The sequence below is a fragment of the Aythya fuligula genome, chromosome 3 (genome assembly GCF_009819795.1).
Source record: "Aythya fuligula isolate bAytFul2 chromosome 3, bAytFul2.pri, whole genome shotgun sequence".
In the NCBI taxonomy this organism is placed as follows: domain Eukaryota; kingdom Metazoa; phylum Chordata; class Aves; order Anseriformes; family Anatidae; genus Aythya; species Aythya fuligula.
This window is the reverse complement of record NC_045561.1, coordinates 111,330,504-111,344,167: the sequence shown is the minus strand read 5'-3', so window position 1 is coordinate 111,344,167 and position 13,664 is coordinate 111,330,504. Positions and strand designations below refer to the sequence as shown.

Sequence of the window (13,664 nt, the reverse complement as noted above, 5' to 3'; positions counted from 1 at the left end):
TGCCTGCCAATAGAGGTATCAGTAGACAGGGCTCTTGTCAAAATGACTTCCCTTCAGTTTTTGACAAGATCATGACTCTGCTTGATAACAACTAATGGAGGATGATGGCATGTTATATGTATTTTTAATAACTATTGACTTAGCACTGTGCAATGTTTTGGATTAAAGACTTTGCAATTGACAGCAGTAGTGGTCAATGAGTTAAGAACTGGTAAACTGATGTATTTTTTTTTCTAAGATTTTACCTCCCAACGGGAAATGTTTCAACACGAGACAATAACTGCTGATACTAAGCCAAATGGTATTCAACTTTGCAACCAAGATCCGGAAGTAAATTGGCATAACACTGATAAATTTGTGGGTAGTAGAAATATTAAAGGGGTGGAAAGTAAGGAGAACAACGCTTTTGCGTGAAATGATGAGTTTTCATGCAACAAATGGTGAAGTTATACATGTAGGAAAAGGAAGAACACATGACTGTACCCACAACTGCAGTTACTCTGGAAGCAGTGTAAGGACCCAAGTGAAAAATGCTATGTGTGCATCTAGCACCTTGGTGAAAAAGCCTGGAACAATTATTATTAGCTCTGTATGCATGGGAACAGAGGAAGGGAGTGGTTTTATCTCTATATGAGGGAAGAGTGAGTATGATGCCGAAATGTTGCGTATGGTTTTGGTATCCAGATTTTCAAAGGCGGATGAAGAATTGGAGGGGATGTAAAAGATACAGAGTCGCTTTGGAGGCTACTGAAACTGGTACACTGCAGGAAACTAGAGGAATCAAGGATCAAAGTCTGAAGCCAGACTAAATGATTTATTAAAAAATGAATCAAGTTGTAACTGGGAAGATAATGAAACAGCAGGAATACAAAACAAAAGGTTGGGCCTTTGTGCTTTTTGAGTTATTCAAACCAGCTCAGGAGATGCACTAAAGTCAAAGCTGGTAACTGGAGGAAGCAGAGAGGCCTCTCTGTCCTCAGGCTGGAGGAATATCACTGGCTGTACCCATATCCTTAGACTATCACAGAAGAGGAAAGTTCCAACTAAGCTATCAAATATCCTGCTTCCAACCACAAAACAGAACCGAGAAATTAATCTTAAGATGCCACTGGCCCTCTGTGACCTGGTACCCCATAAACACGTTAACAAGAAGGCTCCAGATGGTAGACTCAGCTCTCCCCAGCTCAAGACGATTTGGCACATTCCTATTTTTTTAAATAAACCAAGCAACCGCATTACTCTCCCAACTTGTGATTTCCTCTTTATACAGACCTCGTTTTTTATGGTTAACCATTAGCTGGATTCTTCAAGAGAAAGGCATTGGCTGGGGACACCGCTAACCACAAGTGCTAACCTCGGCTGTGTGTCAGGGAGAGAGATGGAGTCAGGTGGGGTGAGCATCAGTATGTACGAGCACCTGATATTTTTTTCCTGACACTGTTCCACATCATTAGTTGGAATCTCGCTATACACTATACCCTTACATCTCTGTTGATCCTCCCTCCCTTCTCTTTAAAAGTCTTTTTCTTTCAGTACATGCCATTTTGAATTTCCAGAGCTGCTCAGCTGATTCTCGGCAGAAGAGGCTGGGGCAAGGACGGTAGGCATTTTTGCACATTAATTTTATGGGAGATTACACAGCTGATTAACAGTTCTCTGAACAAAAAGTGTCCCATGCTACCTCCATTCTTGCCTGTTTATTGCTTTTGATCTATTCATGCCAAAACATTCGTACTAATGAAAGTAATCAGAAAATTGCCTAATAAGGTAATTTAGAAAACAGTTCACATTGAACATATGATCAAAAGGCATTTAACTTGCAGTTCCTGCCTCCTCTTCCCCAGTAAACACATGGTTTACTGGCACTGCTGTGCTTCAAAATGGTTTTGAACATCTGGGAGAAGGGCTGATCAGCTTCAGACAATAGTTGGACTCTGAGCAGACCCAGGAACAAAGGTCATGATAAATGAAATGACTGCTTTGGCTCCAAAATTGCCTCAATCTTCTCCAGAAAAAGCATGATTGAAATGCGTCTATCTGTGGATAGCATCTGGAGCACTCTAAGTATGTTTTGATCAGATTGGCTTCTTTCAAATGAAAATTATTTGAAGACACCATGGAAAATTTTTAAAACCAAATACACTGTAAACTTTAGCCTAATGTTTCCTTCTGCAGCATTGACCTTGTTTTTCTACAGTGCGAAGAAAAAAAAATCAATATAATAATGGTACTGCAGTAAAATTTCAGCTTGCTCTTGGCTTTAAATAACTTTATTGTCTCCTTTCCCCTGTCTGTGTCTCCTGCATTTGGCACTTGCAGTTATTAAAATGAAACCAAGTTGAAAGAAAATGTTAAATATCATAAAAAGAAAACCAGCAGTGCTTCTGGCTCACTTTGCTAATGCTGTGGTCACCTTTACAATTTGCCAGGGTTTTCTATTCCCCAGCTGTTCTACCTGAATTTGCATGCAGAAAGAAACCCAAAGTTTCTAACTGAAATAACAACTTGTTCTTTGCAGATTTAAAAGAGCTAAATGTTTGTGGTGGCTTAAAAAAAAAAAAAAAAAAAAAAAAAAAAAAAAAAGAGAGAGGGAAGAAGAAAAGAAGAAGAAGAAAAAATAAAAAGCTGTCCCCTCTCCCCAGTTATATATTAGAACAAAACGCCTCAATGATTTACTAGTGATTTCAATTCTTAGCTGCTTAACATTTTTTTTCCTTCTTAGTGTGCATTTCTGTACAAAAGAGAGAGCCTGGTTTTAACAGTCCCACTGTTACACTCTAATCTGCACTAAGAATGAGGCTTTGTAAACCTCATATGAAAGTACCAACTAAAGAAAAGAAAAAGACACCATTTGGCCAAAATTATGCCCTTTGCCCATTTTCTGCACCTTCTGGATGAAAACCACATCCACCTGTTGTCAACCACAGCCCTGCCTTGGTAACCAGACAACGAGGGCATTCTCAAAAGCAAAAATGGGAACCACAGGCTCCAGGAAAAGCGATGGAGAGCCCAAATGTAGGCACTGCTAGAAGAAAAGGGGAGTTTGCTCTGCTCAGCCCTGGGCCTCTCAGGAACATGAAAACCCTAAGTCTCAGAGCAAAGATGTCCTGTTCAAGTGCGTGCACAATGCACAAAATGATAAAAAGGCAGAGACTGCCCAGGAAAACATTTTCTCCTGTTCTTTGCTGTGCTGCAAACGCAGATTTTGCAAAGGGACGGATGATGCTCCACCTCTAACATCCCCTCAAGACATCATCCCCAGAAAAAAAAAAATAAATAAAATAAATAAGGAATATATAAAAAAGCTAAATTCTTACTTTGGTCGTCGAAGCTGGAGACGAGTTGGCCACCAGGCTCGTGATCACGTCGCTGTTGCCCGTGGTGCAGGCGGCGGTGGCTGGGGTGGGGAGCCGGGAGGGGACGATGGGCAGGGGCAGCAGCCCGGGGCGGTTGGTGCTGGTGGTGCTGGCGGCGCTGCTGCAGTTGGTGCTGCCGACGTGGTTGCCGTTGGAGCTCCAGTCCCGGCGATCCCACCCGGCCCGATAATCTCTTTCAAACCGGCTGTGGTGCCGTGACATCTCGGTGGAGGGCGGCTGCTTCTCAAAGGGAACTCGAGAGTGTGCCTGAAAGATTGAAAAGCAAACAGGTGTTGGGAGTGAGGTCCCTGCAGTGTGCCCGTGCTCTGCAGTCACCAGGACAAGCTCCTGCCAAGCCTCCTCTGTGTTAGGAGAGCATTGTTACACTCCTATTCTGAGCTGAACGTTGAGAGGAAGAGAGCAGTGTTGTAGTAAATGTTAATCAAGAACAGAAGTTGGAGAGTTTGAACAACTACAAGCATGTGGTGGAGAGACCCGTGCCTCGGACCCGAGGAAACACCATCTGCCCAAACTCTCCAGCAGAATAACAAGTAACAGCACACAAATCACGGGACGCTGAGCTAGAAGAAAATCATCCTTCAAATCTTCTGATAGCAGGAAAATGTTTCCAACAGCTCCATCTTGCAGTTTTCTCAACAGTCTTCAGATCATCACTATGACTTCTCTGCACTTGACGTGCGACCAAATAATCCTAAAGACCAGAGGGAGAAAAATCTGCCTGCTGGAGCTATTCATTACCTCTCTGTTTTTAAAGCTGAGTACTGCTTTGCACTCTCCCCTACCCTCCTTTTCACCCGACCTCCTCCCACGGGAGGAACATTTCACCCCGAGGACGCCCGAGCTTTCCCTAGAGCTTCTGTTCTCCAGGGCACGCCAGCATTTTCTGTCTCCTCCCGTGCTTTTGGCTAGACGTAAAACACTTAATGTAGCCAAGATGATCAAATGACCAAATCACTTTGTGTGAGCATCCTGTCCTTATCATTAGTTACCTCCTCAGTCTTTGTTATCCACAGATTTTATCAGCCAGGAGCAAGACGGCTGAACACAACGCTGGGACTTGAGACTCCCAACATCTAATCCTAGTTTTGATAATTATATCTTACATAGCCTACAGCAGTTATTTAAGTCTTCCTGCTGAGGTTTCCTAACCTGCAAAATGGTGGCAATAATGCTATTTTCCCAGCAGAGGTCTGAGTAACTGAGAGTTTACAGCATTTTGAATTGAAGAACAGTATAAATATATGCTAAATATATTTATTCCCATAAATAAATAATGAGTATCTAGGTCACTGCAGCATCTGATTTATTTTATTTGCATCACACGATCCAATAAATTGTTTGTAATAATAACAACAGGTCAGCTGAAGCAATTTTGTTTCACAAATTCTTAGATACAAAAATGGACAGTAAAAATATCTGCTAGGATGGAAGCTAAAACAAAACTCACCCAGAAACTTAGAGATAACAAAATGCTTCAGAGAGCTATTATTTAGAAGTGGTATAAACCAGTGTGCCTATCAACATTTTTGGTAGTTATTCACCCAGTAGAACTAAAAAAAAAAAAGCAAACAAAAACAACTACTACGACTAAATGCAGTGTATTAAAGGCTCATGTGCTTCACCAAGGAACTACTGGCTTGAGAGGAAAAAAACTCTTCCTCAGTTAAAAAATGAATGATATAAATATGTATTAGAAAACAGCAACAACAAAAAAATCCCTACCACAATCATCTTCCAACACAGATCTCCCAAGAACCTGCATTGGCAATGGTGATGATGCCACCCTGCTCCAGCAGTGCTGTGGATGTTGACCACAAAATCAGCACTCCTGGTAATCCAACAGAACCAGTTGTTTTTTCTCTGGTAGGATTTGATGCAAGATTTGACTTTATGACTTGGAGGTTGAGGGATTCAAAAATTCCCCTTTCTCCTGTTTTTGTGGCTTTCTGATACTTTAAATCAGAAAGGTCATTTGGGGTTTTCCACAGGACCGTATGGACATGATAGACAGACACAAAACATGGTAAAAAACAGAGGCACAAGTGCTGTGATAGATGCAGTAGTGAAAACAGAAACTTTTGTTTCAGGAGCAGCAAAGAAAGCAAGTTTTTCCTCTCGTGTCAAGCATCTCAGAATAAAATCTGTACCTAAAGATAGCATCTTTAAAGGTTAAAAATTCCACAGGCATAAACCTCCTTCCTTTAGTTTTATAAACCTTTTGCAAAGCCAGGCAAAAAGGGAGACTGTAAACTGCAAGCTGCAATTTCACAATAGCCTTTATTATTCCCTGCTTTGGAAGTTTCTTCTCATATCTTATATCCCCCAGTGCAGGAAGCGATCTTTTTTGACTGTTTGGAAGGTGGCTGTCAATTGAATGCCCTTCTCCTTCTGTGCTCGAGGATCTCCATTAGCTGTATTAGTGTACTTCTTGACAAGGGAACGAGAGAGAACCAAATCACATATCCCCCACCCACCCACACACTTGAGTATATCTGACATTTAATTCAGCGGAGAGCAGAGCACACATGCACACAAGTCAATAGCTAGCAGTTTTTGCCACACGATCCAAGACACCATGCCCCCAGCAATTCTACTATCAGATGAGACTGACAGGCAATTACGTCAATAACAAGGAGGAAAAAAGCCTGTGACTAAGCCGTGCATTAAGAAGTTTACTTAAAACCCACCGCCCTCTTCACAAGCAAGTTCTCCTCTTTGTCCAGTCACCGCCTTTTATTCTATTTACAATAAAAACTAAAAGCAAGAGCTGGAAATGCACTGCGTTAAATATACACCGCTTGTTTCAAGCATGTTGGTTTTGGCTGGATGCAAAGATATTTGACAGCAAGAAGACGTGCAGAAAAACTGGAGGGGATAACTATCTAATAAATGGGTATTCAACTGCTAGTGCTTGTTATTAATTGCTTAAAATTAGAAACAATATAAAATGTTCTCATAAATAGCTGCTGGGTGAGGTAAGAAATGGTCTGGGCTAGCTCTTAAATGTATTTTTGGATCCAGAGTTTATGCTTTGTCTAGTCTATCTTTGTCAAGGATCATAATCATAATAATAATGCTTAAAACATATTTTGTACTCAGAAGAAAAACTTCTCCGACAAACCGTGTCCGGAGCCAAGCTCAATCATCACATTCCTCCACAGAGAGCTCGACACGGGACAGCAGCATAAACCATCCTGAGGAACGGCCCTGAAGGAGGCCAGAGCAAAAACCACACACGAACAGCGAGGACAGCAGTCACTAATCACAGGCATACAAGTATTTCCACCTTAACGCAGCTGTTGGCTGTTCCAAAGTCAGAGATTCACAGAACCATAGGATATCCCGAGCTGGAAGGGACCCACAAGGATCATCGGGTCCAGCTTCTGGCTCCACAAAGGACCACCCAAAACCAGACCCTACGTCTGAGAGTGTTGTCCCAACCGTTCTTGAACTCCGGCAGCTCGGTGCTGTGACCACTGTCCTGGGGACCTGTCCCAATGCCCGACCCCCTCTGGGTGCAGAACCTTTCCCTAACCCCCAGCCTGACCCTCCCCTGTCAAAGCTTTGTATCCAATTTTAGGCTAAATTTTCCATGGATTGTTTTAGATTTTTTTTTTAAGAATAAGGGAAAACCAAACCAAACCAAACAGAAAACCACACCTTTCCACTGGGGAGAAAGGGAGAAGAAAGATACTAATGCTTATAAATACCAGTATCAACACCCACAAATAATTCATTGTTTTTCCCTTTTTAAGGGATTTTTTTTCTCACAATTCATATGTATGCACACGTATTTTTCTTTTCTAGGCCCTTCGATTTTAGCTTTAAATCCCCCTGAGCACCACAAAGGTATAAAAAAAAGAAGGTTTTCACCTCATTTTTCAGACTTGGGGAACTCCCAGCACTGCCCACAATACACTTGCTGCCCCAGCTAATTATAATCTATCAACTTCTGTTTTGGAGCCTATCAACTATCAACTATCTATCAACTGCTTTTTTTTTTCTTTTTTTTTTTTTTTTTTTTTCTGCTAGCACAAAGCTCCCCACTGCCTTGTCCAGAAGTCATTTCTCAAGGAGATGAGCTTAAAGCCATCTCAGATACGTCCACCATGGCTCCAGATACCACAAAACCACAAGGTAGTCATGCCTGGCAATAGAAAGAACGTAGGATTTGCATATATCAGAAGTCCATGAGGAGGGCTATTGCATGCTGTTACTGCTGAAAATCACTCTGTACAGCTAATTCAGCTGACAAACTATCTAGTGAAGGTGGTGAAGTCAATGAGACAGGCCTTCCCCCACGCTCTACCAAGAAGGAATCGCCGGAGTAGCCAGGTGTCTTTAATCTCGATGAGAGAGGAAATGTGTGTTCCTGTTTGTCACACAGAATCAAAGGATTTCACTGTGCAGCCAAAAGGAACAAAAATGCTCTTGGAGGGGGAAAAACACCCTTACCAAACTAAAGAGGGAGGAGAGAAAAGAGAGAAACCCATAGCCGTAACTGGATGAACTGATAAATTTGAAGCAAAAAGGAGATCAAAATGGCATTAAGGGGAGAGCTGCGGAAAAGGCTATAAGCTACAGAAGAGAGATCGAGCAAGCAGGCGGAAATAAGAAGCCCACGACAAATCTGAAATGAGATTTAGTGATATGGGAAAGCAAACAAAATGCCTGCCCTGGTCCCTGAAGATCACCATCGATGCATAGGTGTAGCAAGGACTGAACTATGCCAAGCGTTGAGAGCCCACTGATTTCAGAGAACGGCCCTGCAAAGTTCCCTGGAGCCAGGCAAGACATGAACCTGACCCTTTCCTCTGTAATTTACTTTCACTGCAAGACAGGCCTGGGAAGGTTGACTAGGGAAGAAGGTAGGAGAGCAATGAAACAGGACTGACTGCCCTGCTGAGAAATGTGGCAGGTGTCTGTCCTGGCTCCCTGTGGCCAAAATACGTGGTGCAGCGGGTGAGAAAGGCCAAAAAAAAGAAATGACTTTAAATCTCCTCTTGAAGGAAGGTAAAATGTGAATCAGTTCTCTGCTAGTGAAAACCACAAATTTTTGAAATTTCTCATACAAACAACTTGCCCAACAATAAAATTTGAGATTTATTTTTTTTTCTGCAGAACAGGAGCATCATCAGGTCTATAACATGGGGCACCTACACGTACAACTGTATTCAACCTCCAAATTTACCCCAAGCCCTTTGGCAATTCAGAAGCCCTCCTGCCTTCTCAGCTGAAAACCGCCCTCATGCTGGTGCTCATTTTTCACCACGTCTCTTCTGCCAGCTCGTTTGTGCCGTGTTTCCGCAGCTTCCACATCTGTACACAGAGGCAAGAAAAAGACCAGAGGCATTTGAGATAGCGGCGTGCTAACTACAGGCCTCTTACCAGGTTCAAACAGATCATTGCTGCAGATTTATTAAACCTAAGTGATTAACATTTCATTTTATGCTCAATACATTTAAACACAGCCCTTCTTCCCCCGAGCCCAAAGCACTCACTGTTCTGCAGAAAAAATGTTTCCTATTCATGTTCCTCTAAATGACAGTCCGGCTTGAGCCTTAGAGCAGCTTTTTTCCCTGCTCTCCACGCTTATCTAGTCAAGGTCTCCTTAAAATGCCTGTCCTCACAGATATAAATACAAGGAAAAACAGGCTTTCAGCCAGTCTGAAGCACGAGAATCAGATTTCTTAGACTATTAGTCAACTTCATTAAGTGACTTCAAAAATAAAGGTCAGCCTTTTAATTTAAATTTTTTCCTGGGTAAGCATTTGTTTCTAAATTTACCTTTTACATAATAACATTGGAGAAATATGATCGGCAAGAGAGGTTGGGAGACAGCACAGCGGAAGTAGGTATGCAGTCATTAGAGAGACGGAAGAAAAGAAGAAAGAAAGAGTTTGAAACATTAAAATAAGCAGCTAAATAGCCTTACGAGTTTTCAGACTGGCTGAACAGAAGCACAGATAAAATAGGTTATTAGAGAGCTTAAAAAGCAGTTAAGTGCATGCAAAGCATAAGTATTTTATGAGATTTACAGAAAAAAATATGAAGAAGAAGAGAGAGATTTGCTGTAATCAGATCTAGCATGAAGGACTGTAACTGATACAGAAGAAGATGTCTAAGTACCTAACCTCGAATGATTTCAGATATATGCTGCAGGGGAACTGTTACTGGATGCAGTTTTATCAGTGCATACCAACACAACAAACCCTTCCCGAGGCACAGGGGGGTAAGGACATTAATTTATGTATACAGCACCAAAATCTCATCGAAATGTATAAATTCTGGGCATCATTTAATTGCAAGCACACACATGCACACACTTTGCACACAAGAAAATGTGGCTTTAAAAAAAATATTTCAAATAAAATAGTAGCCCTATCAACCAGTAACAAACTAGTCAACCTCGCAGCTTTGGGAGCTAGTCTTTACTTCAGAAGCGTGACAAACAAAATGTTTAATTTCAGCTCAACATTATTTATAACCTACGAAGACTCTCTTAGATAGATATGGAATCATTGTTAGAAGCCTACAAGGATCTGACTACTCCATTTTTACAATTTTTACTTAACTTCTTTTTTTTCCATTTGGGTAACTTCATTGAAAGACTTCTTTGTTAGACTAAGGCAGTAGGAATCCAATCAAGAGATTCTGTAAAGCTGAACTACAAGCAGCTGTGTAGAAAGATAAGACCCAGAAATATTTGAGGGGCAAGGAAACAACTTTATTATCAAGCAAGGTCTACTTTTGTAAACCCCTGATTTAGTCTTGTAAACAGTTGTAAAGCTCTTGTAAAATCCAAGACAAGGCAGAGAGGCTTGAGCTGCTTTGCTACAATCAGATCTTTAAAAAAAAAAAAAAAAAAGGAAAAAAAAGTCCTAACACTGTAAGTGATAAAGGAGCACAAGATTTAAGAGATTATATAGGACTTAATTTTCCAAATATATGTTGGAAGAGACCATGCTTTGGGACATATTAAAAAAAATCAGAGCTGCAAATACAACTCTCTTCCCATGACAGAGTCCACTCTGCAAAACACATAATTTAGATCTTTCCTTCCCTGTTTCAAAATATTGTAGAAAAGTGTGTATATGCTTGAGTTTTTAAGATAGATGTGGAAAAATTATCTTTAGATAAGTAAAAAGATAAACTAGACTATCCAATTAAAAAAAAAATAAATCAGCCACATTGAGAGTGAAAGTTTGGTTTCTTTCTCCTGAAGCTGGCAGGATATGGTCGTCCCAAAATAAGGAGTTATTAAAAAGTCTGCATGTGTATGTTTTATTCCTAAGTTTCTGGGAAATTTCAAGTGGAAATTTATTTTAAATACAGTAATTTCCTATATTTCATCCTTTGCTTTCAAGTGCCAGTTCCTTTCCAACCTGAGTGGTAGTGATAACACACCCTGCAATTTATGGATCACGAGCATTGGCAGGGTGAGAAAAATTCATAGTGCTCCAGAAGCGTTCTCCTGCTCACACCACTGGAGCAGAAGATGAAGAACAATGCCACTTAAAAACCCTGCAATGTGTCAGATTTGGACACACACAAAGGTACATGGTTTACATCAGACTACCTTTTGGGGAATCCCCCTATCTGTCAAATGTCTTGCACTATACTGAAAGGCCTTGATCCCCATCCTCAGACAAAGCTATTGTCAATTATACATTGATATAAAATATACAAATGGATATAAAATGGTTTGGGATAGGCACCTTGAGAATATTCTTAACTCCATTCCTCTCTCTCTAGGTTTTTATCTGAAAGATCTCTCATTTGATCTGTTTCTCCCCCATGGCACGTTGCAAACATCCCCCCAAAGCTCAGGGCAGAGCTTTGAGCTCCATTCCCCAAAATCAATTTCAGCTGCCATTTGCTGCAGATTCTTGGGCACTGCAATGTCCTCCTGCAGCAACGCGACTGGAATTTTGCACAGCAATTTTCTAAATGAAAATCCACCAGAACTTTACACAAAGGCATAATAAACTTTCTTAGATGTCTCTACAGGGTCCTGAGTAGCCGGCGCTGCCTGGAACCCAGCCTGGCTAAAAAATGGGGAGAGAGAAAATCCATCCTGTTCCTCCGTAACACTTCTGCTTGCAAAACACTGCCCAAAACATTGACTTCCCTAATTAAATTATCTCATTAGCATGAAAAGCAAACAAAAGGAAGCCAAATGCCAAAAGCTGCTATGTTAACGGCCAGTTCGTTTCGTGGGGAGGTTGTGCAGGAAGGTTCACAGGGCTGAGCCGGCAGCCGGGACCCCAAATCCCTGCACAGGGGCTGCCTGGGCATCGGCCAGCAACCACGGTCCAAAATTGCCAGCAGGGAAAAACAGAGGAGGGAAGGCAGGGATGCGACTAGGTTGCTTCTGGGGAAACCGGCCATCTTCTCAAAATGCACGGGGTGGATGCCAGCACCTGACATACCTAATCTCGCCCAAGACTTCATAGTTAATAAAGCAGAAATGGAGAATAAGCTACTGTCGGCGTTGCCAAATGTCACAAATTAGATCTCGCAAAATTTAATTAAGAGGTTCTCGGCTCTTTTGGGGCTGGTTTCTTAGGGGTGCAGACTAGGTCTTCAGATTATATTTGGACCATGCAGGAGAAATTCCCTTTGATTTGCTGCCATTCTCCAATTTTCCAGCCCTTGGAGAAGACTGATCAAGCAGTGACTACTACTAGTTCTCCTACTAGGAGAAAGGTCTCCACCAAGGAAAGGGTTAAATACAGTGCATTTTGCTGCAAAATCTCTCTGGATCACCTGCATTCCTTCAAAAATTAATTAACTGTATTTATGAATTAACTGGATTACCCTCTTATAGGGTATTTTTGGGTTGCCCCATCCCCGTTTTCCATGTTCACAGGTAAAAGCTTCAGGTGGCACCAGGGGAAGCAGCACATTTCCTCTTTCAGGACTGATGTCCTCTGACCACACAGTATTTTCCAACTCATTGTTCTAAGAGGATGCATTTATCACTCCCCCAAAATGAAGACCACATGTACGCCGCAGCGAGCAACAGCATCTGGTATATAAAAACGGCTTATTAGATGCAAAATGCCTCCAAAACAAACAAGAAATATTAAATCTACTGCACACAGATGAACACAGGCCATATCATCATGTATCTAAGCATCCTGGAGGTTTTTACATGATGCACTTCGTGCTGTTGACTGAAGTAGGAAAGTGCAGTTATCCCCATCCTGCGATAAGGAATTTCCAGAGGCTGCGCAAGATGCCTACACCATGGGGAATAACTCCTGTTTTTGCAGTGTCAGGTGCCCTGAATATGGGTCGGTTGCTGACCTCCATGCTCATATCCTCAAAAGCTTTCTCACTTTTCATTTATGGAGCCACCTCTACTCTAGTCACACTTTTAGAGGGGAGTTTCCTTGCACATTTCCAGGAGACATTTGCTTGCTTTGTGGCACTGGTACCATCACTACCCGTGCATCAGTACATGTAACCCTTTTCCCGGCTAAAAATATTGGACTTTTCTTCCAGCTCACCTGGCAGACACTTGGGGATTTCAAATCTCAATGTTCCCATCCTGGTGGATGTCACTGAAGGCCAGAAGCCCATGTTATCTGTCCGTATGCAGTCACAGCTCATCACCTCTGTTTGGTCTACCCATGTTTCGTAAAGCTACTGATTTTATTCTCAGCTGGTTCACCAGAAGAAGTATCGCTTACATCTGCTTGTTATTTTTGCTTTGTTTTGAAAGGCGGATGCTTCAGGAATGAGAGGGACTGTGCCACCATCCTAATGAACTAATAGCACACCCAGTATCAAAGCCACCTGCTTCTCAGCTTGCTCCTGTGCCTCTTAAAAGCAATTCCTGTTATCACTTCTTCCACCACCCCTTCTTGCTTCTCACTTAAAATTTGCCACTAGCGGCTCATGTTTTATCTTTCCAACTGTCGGATGAAAACTGTTTGCCGAACACAGTAAATCAGCAACCTACCTTTTCTAGGCCAGAGGTCTGAAGCTTTTAATTAGCTGCTTTAGAACTAGCATGATAACATAAGGATCAGCTCACTTCTCAAAAGCATGAACTGCTTGCAAAAACCCTCTCAAGATACGTTAGGTGATGTAGAACCTCAAAAAATCACAGAGATAAATCATGCCACGTTTGGTAAGCACCTACTGAAATGTGGATTTAAGAATATGGAGAACCTAGTTTAGAATATAACCGTGAAGCTCCCAGATTTGCAAGCACTGGCCAAAATGTTTGCATTTTATCCTGAATAGCAATCATTCATTTCCGTTCAGCCAAAGCTG

General features: G+C 41.7%; 1 protein-coding gene across 2 annotated transcripts in view; it reads right to left on the bottom strand.

The window, feature by feature from the left end:
* The window catches only part of KLHL29 (kelch like family member 29), a 389,804-nt gene that overhangs the window by 243,204 nt on the left and 132,936 nt on the right, over positions 1-13,664 (bottom strand). For both annotated transcript variants that reach the window (XM_032185708.1, XM_032185707.1), the window contains one exon: positions 3,318-3,623. In XM_032185708.1, the coding sequence (XP_032041599.1) occupies positions 3,318-3,578 (261 nt within the window). In that variant the 5' untranslated portion in view covers positions 3,579-3,623. The remainder of the gene's footprint in view (positions 1-3,317; positions 3,624-13,664) is intronic.